Here is a 19,450-nt window from a genome sequence, read left to right on the forward strand (position 1 = left end):
GGGACTCACGTCTGAGCATACCCTGCCACACTTATGGCGGCCAAAGCGGTACAAAAGGGGGTGGTGATGGACGGAGCATCTGAGCTAATCAAACACTCACACCCAGTCAAAAGATCTGGGTTTGATCGAACAAGGAAACTTTCAGCATTGAGGAATGGCACCAAGACTCTGAACAGTCCTGGAGCCGAACATTTTCCTTGAGGAGGAAGTTTCTTCATATGGTTCTTTTGTGTTTATGTGAAGATTTCTTGGAAGGTCATTACCCTGACAAGTGGCTTACATGAGGGCAAAGAAGATTACTTCATCTTTTTCCCGAAGGCCTTGGACAAAAACTACTTTGCTTACACTCCCTGATGGGACTCAGATGTACAGAGAAGAATCACAGGCTGTGGCATGCTCAGATCCCAAACAAAATAAGCAGGTGTTTTGATGGTCTTAAGGACATCATTCTGTGACATCTTCATAAGGGCTTGAACCCTGAATCCTTCAACTGTGGGACATCCTGAGGAATTCCAGCATGGAGAAACCTCAATAGCTCTCGTTCAGCATTGAGGAGGCACAGAAAAACAGGAATCGATGTCAATATGCTAGCTGGTGCTTGATAAACTCTACCATCATGTCCAGAGGTAGTCTGAAGTCAAATTGCACCGCCTAGTAATGGAGAGAGAATGCTGGGGAAAAGCTTTTCCAGACAGGTCGGAAGGCTAGAAAAAACATTGGGAATCTGCAAGAACATCATGCATCTCTGAGAAAGTTGTAGCTGACTTTGGGATAATTTTCCGTACCATATTATAGGATGCTGCTGAATACTTAAGCAGGCTGCCACTTCATTACCAACAATCAAAAATTTTGATTCAAACAATGATCATTTAGCCTTCGCTTTATTTTGACAGTAAAAACCTAATGGGGTAGCCCATGATTGAATCCACCACATTTAATCAATGGCCCAACTAGTCCATTAGCTCACTAAGAAGGTACAAAGATATTGTTACTCTCATCACCTTAAGTCTCCCTCTAGTATAGGTTAAAAAAAAGCATGTGCAAGTTTGGAGCATGTAACTAGATATTTATTCTACAGAGCAAAACCATGGACCTCTAATGAGACCCATGGACTCTGTGTAATACAGGTTCCATGAACAAGGATTACAGTATGTAAAGGTATGCACAGGTACGTTCAACACTTTATGAAAAGGGTCCTTTTAGGGACATTTTCTCCAGTTGAAAGTGTGTAGATCTAACAGGCTAAAGTATGCGTACAGCATGAAACTAAACAAGTTATCCATGAAATATTTATTGACAGCTTAAAGTTCATTAAGGTTTACTAAATGTTTTAAATACCCCAAAGAGCAGACTACGGCATGGCGAATTATATATAGATATAAATATATTTATACATCTGAAAATAGTAAAAACACATAACTAAAGACAAACGTTTGTCACATTGACATCAATTGTATGTACACGACAAACAAAACATTTAAAAATGTTCCAATACACACATTTTGTAATGGAGGATCTAACACAATAACAGTTAGTTCTGTATTCTTAAAGGCAGCTTAGATCTGGGAAGCATTTGCTCGGAGCCATCATCCAATATCTTAGATTTCTCCAGTCTCTCCAGCAGTGTGGTGTTTGCTTTGTTTTCTTTCTCTTTCTTATTGCCTTTCTTGTGCTAAGAGGAAGAAAAGAAAAAACTCTATAAACCTTGGTGGTTACATCAAATTTTAGCTTAGAAGAACCTATTTAAAGAAGGCTTAGGTACATTCTTTACATCAGTACTTTATCTTCCTCGTCCTGAGACACTAATGTCTGTACTGTAAAAACGTAGAAATCCAAGAGCATTTATGGCAGTCTTACTACCCTGGCTGAAAACAGAAGAAGTTGACACCACTGGACATGCATGAGAGTCGAAAGATAAAAGGTGACCAAGAACAACTTTGATTTCACTCTTGTTATAATTACCACCCGTCTCCTAGATATCAATGCCTACAAACCCACCATGAGTAAAGTCTGCAGTGCCAGTCCATGGTCTGATCAGTATTTTTTTTTTTGGTCCTTAAAGTATACTTTTACTGTTGTACTCTTTCAGTGCAATAGAGTAAGTTTGCAGTAGTAGTTTGTGTGTACAAAGAATCAACACCGATAAAAACAGAATGCAGAACAAAATGCACATGGGAGAAGCAAACACTCTGTATAAAAGGGCACAAGCAACGTAAAGAAACAAAGGGGGTACTATTAGGTCAGTGTAGGCAGATAAAAAAAACAATGTGTAAGGGAAGCATTGGATGCAAAAAAGAAAGGGGGCCAGGAGCAGAGAAGAAAGTAGGTACTTACCTGTAACTCCAGTTCTCCAATATTAAAATTGTTATATATTCATATGCTGGAGTCATTCCCAATCAAGCTGTGAATCGCCAGTATATTTAAATAGCATTAAACTGTGTTACTCTGGCAGTATCAGATTAGTAAGCAGTACGTATTATTATACATATAGAGCGGGGGGACGCATACTTCCCTTTATCGCAACAGGTTTCGGAGGACTGCCTGTCCCACTGCTGCATCAGCTTCTGCGTCCGTGTCAAGGCAGTAGTGCCTAATAAATGTTTACCTGCTGTTCCAGGTGGGTACACAGCAGATGCCTAGCCGAGGCACTCTAGCATAGCGTGCTACAGTTAACGCCATGCTCCTGATGGATGTGTGCTCAGTGTGGATGCTTTACCTTAGTAGGACAGAAGTCAATGTAAGCAGAGAACGAACGCCAAAGTCCCTGTTTGGGCAGTGGATGGCCTCTTCCTGTTGGTCCATGAGAGTCTAAAAGCTGATCTGACTAGCATATGTCCTTTGTTTTCTCAATGTAGAATCGGAGGCATCTACATAGTCATATGAAAGAAATTATCTTTCTGCTGCTGTAGCTGGGTTTTTAAAGAAAGATCGTAGAATGACTGGTTTAGTCAAATGAAAGCCAGTAGGAATCTTTGCTATAAATCTGGGATTGGTTCTTAGTATGACTGTCCTTCGTGAACTGGAGGAAAGGTTTCTCGATGGGGACAGCTTGCCTTTGCCCTAATCTCCTTCCGGATGTTAAGGCTAGGAGAGAGGGGGTCTTCCAACAGATTAATTGTTGGTGAGCCTTATGTATTGGTTCAAGAAAAGGTAGCATTAACTGGCTGATGACGGCAAATGTCGTGAAAAGTCCCTCAAACTTGTTTATGGTCGGTTGGGAGAGCAGAGACTATGAGGATAGTTCTGTTAGCCTAAATCTTGATATTGCATCCCGGTTGACTGACTGAATAATATTCGATTACATTTTTGGTCAGATCCAACAATTAAGACACTATTTGATGAGGTTGTATTTGAAGTGGTTGAACGTTCTTGCTCTTGCATCAGACACAGAAATGCTTCCACTTAGTGTTGTAGGTTCTAGCAGTTGGCAGAGCATGTGCATGTGCCAGGATGTTTCTACAGTCCTGGTGTAGATCTAAATGGCCAAACTCTCGGTGGTCAGGTACCATGCTATCTGGTTCTGTGACTTGGTCTTAGTGGAGAATCGCTCTGTGATGTTTGGAGAAGAGCCGAGTGTACAATTTCTGATAAACGGTTGGAAGCGCCAATAGCTTTAGGAGATCTTTGTATCAGTATTGGCAGACTACACCAGGGAACTAAGGATGCGAGTGCAGTGATCCATCATTTCCTTCTTAAGTACCCTGGGGAATCAAGAAAAATAGGAGGAAAGGCTTAAGCCAACATTTTGAACCAACTGATCGAAAGGCCATTGCTCAGTGTTGCTGAATGCCTAACATCTGCCCCCGAAGTATTGCCATTTCTTGTTGTCTAGTGTGGTAAAAAGATAGATAATGGGTTGACCCATGGTTGGCAAATTTAATCCACCTGTTTCTAGTGTAGCTCACATTCATGGCAGTCTGAAAATTGTCTGCTTAGTGTATTTACTTGATCATTTTAGTATCTTGGCAGGTGTTCCACAGCGATGTTGATCTTGTGACAAAAAAGCCCAGTTCCATTGCAGTTGGGATTCTTTTGAAAGAGTTTGGAAACGCATTTCCCATTGTATGGTTATGTAGAACATTAATGTTGTATTGTCTGTTCTGATTAGAACTGCTTGAACTGTTAATCTCAGGTGGAACACTTGTAGTCTTAAACGTATGGCCTGGAGCTCTAGCACATTGATGTAAAGTATATTTTCTGCATCAGACCAGAGGCCTCTGGTTGAGAGTTCTGCCAGATCAACCAACAATCCACCCATGGACATGTTGATTGTCAGTACTAATCTTTGCTAGAGGTTGAAAAGAGACCTATTCTTAGGATTCCTGGGAACCTCCACCACAATAGCCCAGTTTCCGTTGTCTCGTGCCTAACAGAGATGTGTCTTTTCTGACGGCAACAGACTTTTGTCAATAGATTATTTGCCATTGCTCAGAACTTTACAAAACTCTGCTGTTGGAAACTCCTTCCCCAGCTGTGTGTCAAGTACAGGACCTAGAAACTATTTGCATTGGGCTAACAGGAATGATTTCTACCGGTTGAGCTTGAGACCCAGGTTCCTGAAGAGATTGATGCAGGCTGCCACAAAAGGCCGTGCCTCTTCACTTGATGACGCTTTGACGAGCCAGTCCTTATACTGGTACAATTGGTGTCCCTGTCGCCAGAGGAAGTGAGTGACTAGAGCAAAAAAATCTGAGGTGCTGATTTTAATCCTAAAGAAGCGCCTTGACCTGGTAGTGTTGTGGCGTTACAGAGATACTGAGCTATTGCCAGTATGTTCTATGAATGGATCTATGGAAGAATGTGTCCTCAAGACACAAGGTCATTAAGGAGTCTACTTCCTGGATTATCGAAAGGAATTACTTTAGTGTGATCATTTGAAATAATTGCTTTACAAAAACTTGTTCATTTGTCTTTGGTCAAGAATTGGTATCCACTGTTCAGTCTTTTTTTTATTTTTTTTAAAGTAAATCCCTGGTTTCTTTGAGACTTGGGGACAGCTTCTATTGCTCCTATGAGGAGGAGAAGTTTCTGTTTGAACATTTGGAGAGCCATAGGAATAGGCTTCTTCACTAGCAAGCCCTCACCCGCCCTCGCGCCCCTGCGCCCTCGCATCAGCTAACCTAGAAGCAGCAAAATCGCCCTAGCATCCACGGGTTGTTTGGGCAGCCCAGGGGCACGACGCTGAGCTGCAGCGAATCAGCCACAAGCGCTAAAGAGGTAACTTCTGGAATGAAAGTGGGAGTGGGAGTAGGTGCAGCCTGGAATCAATAGAAAAGGAAAAAGAAGAAGGCAAGAATCGCATGAAAAGGGAAAACAAAGCAAAAACCAAGCCAAGGGGCACCGGGCAGTAAGGTAGAAGGACGCATATTCACAACATCCATAATTACCTAGATTATTGCCACCCCAGAATTTCAGTAATTTCATCTGCATTTCCAGCAGCCCCCCCCAGGATCTCACTCCAAAAAATCTGCCACCACTCACTCGTAGACACAATCGACCAGGTGTCTGTGGGATCCAGCGGTATTCAGTCCAGAGAGCTGAGTGCCGAAACGGAGACCGGAGGAGGGAACCAAGCGGTGCGGATCACGCCGGCCCGAGGCGGGCAGGCCATCCGAGTTGGACCAGGAAGCGGGAAACGGGGGAACTTATTTCATCCTTATGGTCAGGATTTCCCTCATAAAACTCTTGTATACGCTATTGGAGGTGGCAGGAGGTGTAAGGCTGGGAGTGAGAGCTTGGAAAGTCGTCCGAGGTCCTACCCTCCTCTCTTGGAAATTAAAACCTACCCCATAGCGTATAAGACACATCTAGTCCGTATATTGCACCATGGCATACAAAAAGTTGAGATCACGAATATTTATGAAAAGAGTAGGCACCGACCAAGCAATAAGAAGGAGTGCTGGAAAAATCGTCGGTCTTCTCTCTAACGAACTGCCTACTGGAATTCTCAAATACTTCTCAAACCAGACCACTAAGGATCTGGAGCTAAATCAAATCAACCAAATAAAAACAAAAGAAGGAAAAAAGGAACTCCTGGAGACCATTAGCAACACAGGACAAGAAGTAATTGAACAAACTCAAACTATCAAAATAAAAGAGGAAGGAAAAAAAGAAATCTTGGAAGCAATTAACAAAACAGGGCAAGAAGAATCATCAAACTTGGCCCCAATCAAATACTAACAGCACAATTATAAAATCAGAAAAATCCAATGACCAAGAAAACCAAGAACATCTGGAATTCGACATCACTTGCCCCGACATAAGCCTAAAAGACCTAGTCTTCAGTAGGGCACATCAAAAGGAAATCCAGAACAGTACCCCACGAAAACAGCCAGATTCTGACGTTTCTCTCTCGCGAACTCGGAATTTTCTCATGCTAAAATCTATAGATCACTCCACTGAGCAAACTTCAGTATCCAAAGCACTGCTTACTCTAGAAAGAATCCTAGAATCAGTCCTCTCTCATTTAGGGAACATCCTGGAAAATACAGACCAGACGTTAGATACCCAAATAGGAATCTTAAAACACATGGTGGAAAAAAAACAGGAATAAACGACAATCAAAATTGCCACTAGATGGTGAAGACGATAAACGAGTAACAGGCGATAAACGAGTAACAGGGGATAAAGGGCCTACCACACAAGCGCCAAAACTGACAACAGCACCCTACTCAACAAAGGTCGACACGACTTCACAAACTGGTCGAAGTAAACAAAAAGAAAAAAAAGAAAAGAACAAGTATAATCAAACATTCATTGAGAAAACTCTTTAGGGAGCAAAAAGAGTCCAAATCGATGGTACAGACTATAATATATTATCCATTATTTAATAAAACAAATACAAAAAAACCCATCAAAAGAGCTAAATGCGACAAATCAAGAAAGAGTAGAAACTCCAAAAATACATCAACAGTCGCATCTCCGCATCCAGTAACTACAAAAATTAGGAGAACAATTGTCAACTGCCGTAAGCGGATAAAGAAAAGAAAAAATAGAAGGATTGAAAAACAAAAGGAACGGAAAAACAAGATTTCCAGAAACACCAATTAATGCAAAAACTAGCGAACATCAGATATGTAACAACTCGACGGAACAAAGGCAACAGTATACGACCTCAAAGGCGCAAGCAGTGCTTTCCCAACCTCTAAATCCTAACATCCCAATATTTGTCCCTAGGAATACAGATAAAGAATTAAAGACGCAAAAGGAAAGCCAACAACAAACCCCATTGACTAGGGATGTGCCTTCCAAATCACAGGTAAATTATAATTGTAGAGTGGAAATTACGGACCTCTTTCCCTCGGGCAAGGACCCCCTAAATAGGGAAAGAATAATAAATTTGCTTCAACGGATACAACCCCTACAGGCGCTTGCAAGAAATGACATAAAATTAGTCTCCTTCCCGGATAAAAACAAAATGACATTAGCTGTTGCAGAATTCTGGTCACCAGTCATCCCAGCAATAATATTTAAAGAAAAAGAGATCCTTCATAAACTAGGATTCGACGTGGCCCATGTAAAGGTGGAAACAGGCTCGACACCAGAACGCCATCTAGTCAAACATCATTATTCAGTAGCATCCCGGCATACAAATAACAGCTGGTTAAATCCTTACAAAGACGACATTTCGGTTTCAATTAACAACGGACAAAGACGAAGCTGGGTCAAGAATAATCAATCTCGGGAAATAATCCCAATGGACAACTCATGGGCTTGGATCGCAGAAAACCTTAATAAAAAAACTGGTCCCGAAATCAAGCGCCCTTTTTAGCCACGGTCTAACCATCTATTCCTGGAACATCGCAGGAAAATCTCAAGAAAAACCAGCAACAATTTCCCAAGACCGTCGAGGGATCGTGGCACTACAAGAAACTTGGGCAACCACAAACTTCGATTTCCTCGACTACTTTGTGTATGATATTCCAGCAGAACCGGTTACCCATGGGCACGCAAAAGGAGGGATCGCTATCCTCCTATCTGAAGACTATCATTGGGATCAGGAAATTATTCCAACACATTCTAAGAACTTTCAATGTTTAAAAATCAAAATAGGGACTGATAAGACCAGAAGCTCGACCAAAATGCTTATCTGTAAATGTTTATATTCCCCCGGGAGCAAAAATGGATGCATTATCGATAACTATTTGAGGATATTGAAAAGGTGGTAGAAGATCAGAATTTCCCGCTGATGCTCCTCATAGGAGACCTAAATGGGCAAATCTCTAATGATTTATTAGAAACATGGGATTCAGGAGAAAAAAATTAGGCCCAGGCAATACCCATTCCTCTATTTCCCTCAGGATGTAAACCAAATAAGAGGGAAAATCATTTTAGCATCACTCGCTACTCTCAACGGAGTACTTCTAAATGGCAATATAGAAGGTGACATCCCAGCTTCCTTTACAAGAAAGGGAGGATTCAGTGCATCAATCCTTGACTATATGATCTGCAGTCCAGGCCTCTTTGGTCTAGCCCATCAACTTAATATAAAGTTCAAGAAAGGAAGTGACCACGCTATTCTTTAATTAACAACAGGTATAACACTGAAACAAACAACTTCAGTACATATAATGGAACTGCACAAACTAGCTCTCATAAATCCAGTCCAAGGGAACCCTAAAACCTTTGAAAAAATCACCCAAACAATTGAGAACTCAAATTTACTTTCAATTAATCACAACATAAACCCAATATTAAATTTTGAGGCAGTTGCCAAGAATCTCGTTCAACTACTACAGAAGAGTGGAAAACGAAGAATGATAAAAACACAAGGCAACAAAAGATTGACGTCAGATCCCAAGGCAAGGGAATTAAACAAATTAATTAGGGCACAATTCCTGTATTTCTCTGACACCAGAAAACAGGAAATCAGCAAACTAAAAAACTATCTCAGAAGACAAAAATTAAAAGAAAATCAAATCTTACAGGATACAAAATGGATAGACCTACAGATAGCAGCAAAAAGACAAGACAAACGTACATATTGGACTATAATAGCACAAGAAACAGGAACAAAAAAAATGTTAAAATCAAACCCTGTCCCACCTTCAGACTAGGAAACATATATAACTAATTTATACAAAGTAAACCAAGTCTCCAACTGCGACACAGTAATGCAAATCGATATAGGACAGGATAAAGTCACAAACATTGAGCCACTAACACCTTCCTTAGTAGAACATTACATAAAAAGGCAAGAAGCTCGGCTGCAATGGACCCAGACCAAATCCCGATAATGGTCTTTAAGAACAACTCAAAAGAGTGGAGTAAGTTTTTAACATGCACGTATAACCACATAATTAGTACTGGGGAAACTCCAAAGTCCTGGAAGGGAAGCATAGTAATCCCAATTCATAAGAAAGGTTCTAGACTGCTCCCCGGGAACTACCGACAGATAGCTCTCCTAGATGCAACCGGGAAGATTTTTGCGGCCGCACTTCAAGATCATCAAAAGAATGGGCACTCTCAACCAGCTCCATTCCACTCTACCAAGCAGGATTCAGACCCAAACACTCAGTCAGATAATATAGCAGTACTTCAAACAATACTAGAAAAATACGTGGTAAAAGAATCGCAGGTAGTATATGCAGTATTTGTAGACTTTACCACTACCTTCGACAAGGTCGATCGAGTCAAACTTTGGAACAAACTCCAGAAAATGGGAATACCACAACATCTTCTCCATTTAATAACATCATTGTACTCTGGGACTTGGTGCCAAGTTCAAATGGGGAGGGAGAAGGGTCTAACCTCCCCATTTCCAACTCCAAACGGCCTGCAACAGGGGTGTCTCTTAGCCCCCCCTATTATTCTCCTACTAGAAACTCTTAATCAGGTCAATAACTTTCCGCCGAAGATTGCTTCCAGCAAAATTCACTGCCTGATGTACGCCGATGATGTAGTAATCTTGGACCCGACTCCCTTCGGTCTCCAACGAAACCTCACGGCACTCACCACATATACAGATGAAAACTATTTAATCCCAAATACCACTAAAACAAAAATTCTACCATTTACAGGAAAGAAGACTTATTGCAAATATAACTGGCTACTAGGAGGTAAACCATTGGAAATTGTTAAAGAATATATTTATCTTGTGAGAACATTTACTCAGATTTTGCGCAACCAGCCTCATCTGCAAAAAATGGGACATAAAGCAGATGCCCATACAGGGGCTCTCCAAAGACTTTACTCATCCACTGGCCGAAGACAATTCTCCTCCTTGCTCCAGGTTTATAATGCGAAAATTCCAGCAGTTTTATCATTTGCAATAGAACATATCCCAACAAAAGAATGGTCTCAAATAGATATCACAGAAGGGAAAATCCTGCGGAAGTTAATCAGGATGCCGCAAGCAGTTCCGGTTCAAGCTCTCAGGCTAGAACTATCGTTAGTTAGTTCCTATACCAGAGGGATCATAAACATAATTAGATGGGCATATAACCTGGCTCATGCAGATCCAGGAACACTTGGAGCACTGTTAAAAATAGAGTCACTGGAGCAAGACTATCCAAAGTATATATTTGGAAAAAACCTAAGTAATGTTTTTAAATTAACATCAGTCTCCCTAGAAATGTTAATATCTTGGACACCAGCCCAGCTGAAACTCTGCTTGAAGCACTTAACACCAAGGCTAAGCATGGAACTGGATATTCAACACTGCTCCAGGCTCTCAATGTACAAACAGTACGCGGACACAATAGTTTTTAAAAAAACGCAACCATATATCTTTTTTTATCTAAATCATGGAGTAAGGCGAACTATTCTTCAAGTCCGGCTAGGAATATTACCGCTGAAATCATACACTTTTAAGTGGTCATCAAATCAAGGAGAGACGAATCTCTGACTTATGCAAAGGTGGGGTGCAAGATCTAGAACATGTTCTGTTTGTATGTCCAAGTGAGATTGTTGTAGCAGCTAGGAACAGATACATTACCCCGATCAAAACAAAATGTAATATAAATTCGGTCCAGATGTTGATTTCCCTCTCCAATGGTCCACCCAATGAATTTTTGTGTATTAACCTGTATAACTTTTTAAAGTCTTTTTTAAAATTATATTAATGTGATAATCTCTTTTAGTAAAAATTGAAATTTTTATCGTGTATAAATTTGTTGTTCTCGAAAGAGAACTGAATCAAATAAATTATTTAATTGAATTGTTTGAACTCCCTCAGATGGAGGCAATGTTTTTGCTTGGGTGGGCATCCAGGTGGCCTTTAAACACATTGTAATGTGTGACCTGTGCGAACAATTGCCTCATCCATTTGTCCAATGTTCTGGCTTATCAAGAGGGAGTAAAGGGGGATATTTTTCTCCCCATTTTCTTATACTATATGAAAAGAGAAAGGGGGTGGGGTGGAAAGTCAAGGCCTTGTCATTGGAGCGTGACTGGGAGGAGTTTCTTTGTCTTCCTGAAGATCTTCCATAACTATCTTTGGTAAAAGTTGAAGGCACATCCTTGGTTGCATCTAGATTGCCTTTGGTGCAGCATGATCAGTCTGGACCTCTATACTGACTTGAATTCTCACTGTACTTTTGGGATCTATGCGAGCCACGAACATTTGACAATCAATCTCTATGGTATTGTAAACAACCTACTGCCTTCCCAGCATCAGTGTCCATCTTGAGAGCCTCATCTACATGTATTCCCAAACAGAGGGAGGCCATCAATAGGCATGTCCATGATCTTTATATGGATGGAAAAACGCAGAGCTTAGCCAGCTGTATCTTCACGACAGCTCCTCATGCAAGCTGGCAAAAGCCTGTATTTGAGTTTTCCATTGGTGCATCAATGACAACAGCTGAAGTAAGCTCTCCCTCTGAGTAGAGTTCTAGTAGTCTCCTTTTTATCCCCCTGAAGGTCAAGTAATGTCATGCCACATCAGACGAGCATAGCATCCTAATACTGCCGGAGCTCTGGCTGTTTTAGATCACTTGCCACCATAGAACTAGTTATTGGGTCCAGATTGTCCATAAACCTACTATCCATATAGGAGGACAGGAGGATGGCCCAAAGGGAATTTTAGATCTCCTTTGAGCAGGCCAAGTTATCACGACATCCGGTTTTGGATGACCAGTGAGATAAGCAGGGGATGCATAGGAGGCTCTGTATTTTCTTCTCCAGATGCGATATTACCGCTAGAGCTGCTGTAGCAAGTGTTCAAATACATTTTAAACCTTCAAACTAGAACAAAATCCAAATTGGATCAGATTTTGTGCAACTTCAGGACTGTTCCTAAAATTCATAAAGGAAATATTGCTATTCCACTGATATCATTGGCAATATGAACTTCTGGAAAGCTCTTTCCATTAATGAATGAGACCTAAATATATCATCTGATGAATCTCGATCACCACATGGAAGCTCTCATCCTCCTCCTCTATATTAGAAAAGAGACAACGGAGTGACCATCTAAGTCACGGGCACTCATAATACGGCCCGCGGGCCAACAGCAGCCCGGCAAGCCTTCCCTGGCGGCCCGCCCAAACATCGTACCCGTGTTAAAAATATAATTTTTTTTAAAGTGTGTCAGCAAACACCCCTGCGGCACAGCGACTCTGCTGTGAGGGCTGGGCGATTCCCGCCATGTCTGAGTGGAGCTGCAGGGGCCTAAGCGGTGAACAAAGCCTCATTAACATGTGAATGGTCTTTTAAAGACCTGTGAAGTGCTCAGGTGCGGCTGTGTGTGTGTGTGTGTGTGCCCGGAAGCTGTCTCAGCCAGGGCACACACACAGGGTGAGATGAAGATGGTGACAGAGGGAGAGGGAGGAGGTAGAGGGGGAGAGAGACAGAGGGAGAAGGAGGGAGACAGAGGCAGACAGAGGGAGAGCGAGGGAGGGAGACAGAGCGAGGGAGAGGCAGACAGAGGGAGAGCGAGGGAGGGAGACAGAGGCAGAGGGAGGGAGAGCGATGGAGAGGCAGACAGAGGGAGAGCGCGAGGGAGGGAGGGAGACAGGCAGAGGGAGGGAGAGCGAGGGTGGGAGACAGAGGGAGAGCGAGGGAGGGAGACAGAGGGAGCGAGACAGAGGGAGAGATGAGAGGGAGAGACGAGAGGGAGAGATGAGAGGGAGAGACGAGAGGGAGAGACGAGAGGGAGAGGCAGACCGAGGGAGAGGCAGACAGAGGGCGAGCGCGAGAGGGAGAGCGCAAGAGAGGGAGGGAGACAGGCAGAGGGAGGGAGAGCGAGGGTGGGAGACAGAGGGAGAGCGAGGGAGGGAGACAGAGGGAGCGAGACAGAGGGAGAGACGAGAGGGAGAGACGAGAGGGAGAGCGAGGGAGAGGCAGACAGAGGGAGAGCGAGGGAGAGCACGAGAGAGGGAGGGAGACAGAGGGGGACAGAGGGAGGGAGAGCGAGGGAGAGGGAGGGAGACAGAGGAGCGAGGTAGAGGGAGGGAGACCGCGAGGAAGGGAGACCGAGCGAGGGAGACCTCAGAGTGAGGGAGGGGGAAGGAGAGAGGGAGACAGAGGGAAGGAGGGAGAGGGAAGTAAAGAGAGAGGGAAGGAGAGAGAGGGAGAGGGAAATAGAGTGAAGGAGAGGGAAACAGGGAGAGGGAGACAGAGTGAGAGAGTCAGAGTGAGTGAGACGTAGGGAGAGAGGGAGTGAGACAGTGAGTGAGAGAGGAAGTGAGAGTCAGAGTGAGTGAGACAGAGGGAGACAGAGAGAGAGGTAGAGAGAGGGAGGGAGGAAGAGGGAGGGAGACAGAGAGAGAGACTGAAAAAGAACGAGAGAGATGTGTGTATGCCGTGTCTGGTGGCTCAGTGGACGAAGGCGTCCGCTGCAGGGACCAGTGATCAACCTCATGGTACCAGTTTTTTTTGTTGCTCTAGCCCCACCCCCTACCCCACTGACCCCGCCCCCACCGGTGCGGCCCTCTGACACAAACCACACTGTAAATTTGGCCCCCGAGAGAAAGTTTGTGAGTACCCATGATCTAAGTGCTCCAGAGTTTATGGTACCAAAGGCTTATAGAATAGTTTGAGAGAAGGGTTCTCTTGGAGGTGGGAGGGAGTGGTGACAGTTCTCGAGGACGTTTAGATGGCTAAGGTGCAGGTGAAGGAATTTGTGGTATGGCCACAGGAGATAACTGGTTGAGGAGACTGAACTTAAGGGTGTTGTGGTAGAAGCCTAAGGAAAGTTATCATTTGCTGCAATGTCGACAAAAAGTCACAGGTACTTGGACCACTTCTGGCTCCCTATTGAATTTAGGATGTTTAATAGGAATGTAACTTATGCAATACATAATCTTGCTAACTACAATAATCATAAAAGTCATCCTCCTCACTTCATCTCCAAAATATGGAACATAGTGCACATCTAATTGAATTGGAAAATATGCAGTGAGATGCCAGGTTTTTAGTATCTTCCTGTTCAGACTCCAGATTTTTGGATAGAAGAGAAGTGGACACCTGTAAAGGTGAAAACATAGGTACCCTAAACACTACCGTTTCATAGTCTATTTTATCTAAGCTGTAGTCAATGAAGCTGTCAGACTGTGCGTCAAATGGTTCAACGCAGAGGGTATTTTTGCCGCCAAAGCCAATAGTTTAGGAGACTGCGATAGAGGAAACCTACATAGTGCTGTCAACGAGGGTGTAGTCAGAGGCTTTTTGTCGTTGTCGCCGCCAAAGAGTTTTGGTAATTTTTTCCTTTTTGTAGCCGACTGTTAATCACTAGTATGACTTTTTCAACCATCTTTTGCGCAGGCAGAAACTCTTTGCTGTAAAACCTATTTCCTGCTTAGTATTTGAGGAGTGTCCGTAAAAAACAAATCAAGTTCCCGGAAACGGAACGGGTCTTTTTGCTTTGCCTTGTAGAAGTGCTTGGTGAGGCTCGTTTTACAGAAAACTCCTGCTGAAGAGGTGGTATCCCCCTTGGATGGGGAACATTTTCTTTTACCATATGATAAAATGACTACCTCCTCTCAGTCCCTGACAGTTTTTGTAGTAAAGGTTTTACAGCATGAATTTTTTTCTGGATTCACATGCTGGGCATCTATTTCACCATCTAGTGGTTGGGTCGGAAATAGTGTTTTGTCCTTGTGTCTTTTTTTGTTTGGTGTGTGTGGACGTTGTCAACTATAGTTTGATGGCAAGTCTATCCTTTGTGTGATTTGAGACAGCACCTAGAAGTTCCTGTGCGGCGCTGCCATTTTGAGCCTTTGGGTCTGGAAGCACGCTGGAGGTGCTCCGAAGAATCTTCAAGGATCTGCAGAAAATTGAAGGAAAAGAACACCGATTATCAGAGAGGCCAGGAGGAACATCAAAACCCAGGAGAGCTCCTCTTGGGGAGGGGGCCCTGTTGCTGGAGGACATGTTGCATGAGAACGTAGAGGAGAGGGACAAATCAGAGATATGGAGAACACCCCTTTAAATTCTGTCCAAGCTGCCACCACAAGATCACACACAGGCTTACACAAAAGCATAAGAGTGCCCGACCGGGCAGTATGAAGTTACAGTCAGACAACCCACAACATGGACTTACAGGCAGTAGCACATGACCACTGCCACCAGTAGAACTGCCCGCAGGTGTATCTTTAACTAGAGTGGGTGATAATTTGGAAAAAAAGGTCGCAGAATTCGAGACCAACACTTCAGAAGACACAAGCATATGCCAACTGGAGAAATCTCTCCAATAAGTGAAAGCAAGGAGGACCATATGCGCAACTGGTAACACTTGGAAAGCACCTACACACCCAGAGATATCGGTCCAGACACCGTAGCCTCGACAAGAGGTGACGACGTAAGAAGAGGATGCCAGGCCACCAGCATGTATATAGAAGGATAAAAACATAACATGCAGAGGCAGCAACAGCCAGGAGCAGGAACATGTCCATACTGGATCATACCTAGAACAGTAAGGACAGGTAGGAGCCGTGTCCGAAGAGGAGTTCATTAAACCTCCCAAGGTGGATGACCATAGCGTAAGCAGATGGCACCAAGGAAAAACTAGAACATCGTACAAATTGACTACCAAGCGACGCATGGAGCACACAGGAACCCCAGGCGAGATAAGCATGCTATATAATAGCGTACAAGTACCCCACAGGGAGTAGGCATACCCCAAACAATGGGGGAAAACCCTCTTAGGGCAGTAAGCCAAGCCAAAGAGCGCAGCAAGGAATAGAACTCGTGAACTTGAATTCCGAGCAGTAGACAATACCGAACTGTGCCACCTGCAAAAACCACAGTCAGAGGACCAGCCACAGCAACCTGAGGGACACAGCCACACCAGGCCGACAAGCAGCTTAAAGCAAAAATGCATCCAAGGGATGCCAACAAAAGGGTAACCACCCGTAATCACATAAAAAGAAGATGCAAGGCTCACCGCCCATGGTAAACACAGAGCATATCTGTTGAGGATGCGAAATGAAAAGGGACCACCCTGGAAGAGAGTCTAAGAAGACTTAAGTGGGACGATAGCCTGCAAGGAGCTGGTGAACCGCCTACTTGGTGTGAGCATCAAACAGTAAAACCCCAAAGGGCAAGTCAACCAGTCGCTCCCGGATGTTTTTAGGGAAGACGCAGTCTCGCAGCCAAGCGTGCCGCCTTAAGGCAACAGAGGCCGCCATAGCTCGCCCCAAAGAATCCGCAGTATCTAAGGCCGAGCGGATTGTGAATTCAGCCAGGTCGCGACCATCTCTAGGGAGGTGAAGGAGGTCGACACTAGCACCTTCAGAGGTGGCAGAAAGCAAGGACTCAGCAGAGTCCCACAGGGCAGAGGTAGCACATCCCAAAACAAATACCGTATTCAAGGACCGTAGGGCCGCACTAGAAGAGGCAAAGATGTTCCTACCCCATGCCTCAAAGCCATCTGGACTCACGAGAGTGAGGAAGTGTTAATGGAGGCAGAGAAGGAAAGGCAGTCTGCAACACAAACACCTGTGCATCAGATGCAAAAACGAACGAGCCACCGGGTCACCTGAAGCAGGCCGGACCCAGGTACCTAAAATGGCATTATAAAGTTAAGCATCAAAGGGCAGAAGTGGCTCCACATTTCCGGACCCACGTGCAGGACCTCCAGCAAAGGGTCCACAGGCAAAGGAGCAGAGGGGGTTTGCATGTTTAAAACGCTGGTGGCCAATGAGACCACTCGCAAAAAAGCTGCACCAGCTTCGGTAGGCCCCCGCGTGCAGGGGGGGGGGGGGGGTCAACAGCTCATCAGTGGGGGAAGGCTGTAAACTGACCCTCCCAAGACACTGAGGCCAATGCCGCACGTAAGGGAGTCTAATGGAAGGAGGAGGAGGATCTTGATGGGGCTCCTGGGGAGGCGGGGAGCCTGCCGGAACTGGAAGCTCCTGAGGAGGCTCCACATATTCCAAGGGTGGCACTGGTTACAAAACCTCCTGTGACGCCATGTGAGAGGGTGGCACAGAACTCTCTCCAGAGGCCTCTAGAGAAGATTCCACAACTCTGCGTCAACACGTCGCGCCGATCGTGCCTCATCAATCGCCAACTCTCCTGCATCTGGTGTCGAAAGTATGACCAGATCCCCTTCCGAAGAAGAAGGCCCTGGAGACGGAGAGGCAAGCCTTCAGTGCCACTCCTGCGCCAACTCCGCCTCATTCAAGACAGGCTCAGAGTCTGGGGAAAGAAGCGGAAGAGGTGCCGAGGAGGCGAGCCTCCGGCGCCGGTATGCCACCGACCCCGGACAGGCGGCTGCCTGCCCAGAAGCCCGGGGCATGCTTAAGGCAGGGCCATGAGCACTGGCAACCACCTGCGGCGCCACAGGGAGCCCCGCTGGGCTTTGCAGCGCGGCCGAGGCACCGTGAGTCGTAGAGGAGGACCTGGGTGGGCCGCACCCTAATGACTCCATGTGGACAGTAGAGGGGGACCTAACCGGGCCGCGCCCTAAAACCACATCTTAAACGTTCCTGGGTGGCAAAGGCCTAATTGGCGCCAGGGGAGAACCCACCGGCGATATGTTGGGGATGCCCAAAAGAAGCGGAGGCCAGAGGACGCGCCAGGAACGGGACAGGACTCAAGGGAGGCCTGAAGAGCAGCGGCATATGCCTCCATCTGGGCCCGAGCCGCTCCTACACCCGGGAAGGGTGGATAGAGGGACGACGATGACGACTTGTCAGGATCGCACGTCCGGAATGCTTCAGGAACTAACCGACCCTAACAACAGGGGAAGGGGAGGTCGAAGACCTCGGCGCCAAACGCCTCAACTTACCAATTGGCAAACGAAGGCCACGGACCCCAGAGGGCGATCGTCAGCGGAATCCGGAAAGAAGAGGGACCTGCCGATGAAGAGGCCGTGGGGCAAGACGACTCCAACCGGTACAGCTGAGCCAAGAGAAGCTTCATAAGGCACTCCCGCTGAGACTTCAGCTTCAGGCGCTGGTAGGCTTCGCAGTCCGTGGAGTCATGGTGCTCGCCCAGACACCACATACAACTAAGATGCGGGTCGGTCACGGACATCTGCCGCAAACAAGAAGTACAAGTTGTGAAGCCCGAAAGCATCGCACACTATTCCTTGTTGCAAAGCGTCGAAAAAGGAGGCTTGAAAATAGGCCAGAGAAAACGCTCACTCCGGATCCATGTTGCACGCGGGAAAGCAGGAAACTGACATCAGTGCACCGGGAGGGACTTATATGACCTCGCTGACATCACGCACGTGGACGACGTCCGGGCAGAGTCGTGTGGCGCCGGAGCCCAGAGGTGCTGCAAAAAAAATTCCGGTTTCAGTCTCATGCCTGGGGATATTCTAAGTTAAGGAATATGCAGCAAGATGTCTCCTTCAGATAAGGAGTCTTATGGAAAAAAGGCTCAACAGTGGAAGCAGATACTTACCTGGAGGCCATGCAAGAACTATAAATGAAACTATACTTTAATACTAGGTGACAGACGTTACCAATCTGAGATATGTAGTAAACAAATTACCTGGAAAAATGGAACACCTCCGCTTTCCTGACAAGTTACATTTGCCTCTATGCAGGATTTCTCAAAAATTACGCTTTCCTCAGTAAACGTAATCGGTTCTTCTTCCAAGAAGTCCTTAATAATAGAAATATGCAAGATTTAATACTAAAACACCTACTGATAAATAGATTCATATAATGCAAGATTTTAGGCCATGCTTTTAGAAGGATCAGATTAAAATGTCAAGACATGCAAATAAATTGTCAATAGCAGATACTGCAGATGGCATATCTGGGCATTCTATATATATTGAAAGTGAAACAGCAGCAAAGTACAATTCATATTTGTTGCTCAACAATGTTTGCATGCAGATTTAAACTATAAAAGGTATTGATGATCAACTCAAACTTGCAGTATTGGTACATTTCTCCAAAGAATTTACCATGCCTTGATTCGTCCGGCATATTATAAGGTTTTAGAAGGAACATTCATACACTAAACGTATGGTAGTGTTCATTAGGGAATTTAGAAAATGCAGATACATTGGAAAGAAATATTTTGGCTTGTTTTCTTTGTTCTACAACAA

The 19,450-nt window shown here is 44.8% G+C and overlaps 1 protein-coding gene across 1 annotated transcript in view; it reads right to left on the bottom strand.

The window, feature by feature from the left end:
- Nucleotides 1–1,045: 1,045 nt before the first annotated feature.
- KIF11 (kinesin family member 11) overlaps nt 1,046–19,450 on the bottom strand; it is a 246,006-nt gene continuing 227,601 nt past the window's right edge. The window contains exons 22-23 of the mRNA XM_078643407.1: nt 18,886–18,999; nt 1,046–1,672 (exon numbers count right to left, since the gene is read on the bottom strand). Coding sequence (XP_078499533.1) covers nt 1,532–1,672; nt 18,886–18,999 — 255 coding nt within the window. The 3' untranslated portion in view covers nt 1,046–1,531. The remainder of the gene's footprint in view (nt 1,673–18,885; nt 19,000–19,450) is intronic.

The sequence above is a fragment of the Lissotriton helveticus genome, chromosome 5_1 (assembly GCF_964261635.1).
Source record: "Lissotriton helveticus chromosome 5_1, aLisHel1.1, whole genome shotgun sequence".
Taxonomy (NCBI): domain Eukaryota; kingdom Metazoa; phylum Chordata; class Amphibia; order Caudata; family Salamandridae; genus Lissotriton; species Lissotriton helveticus.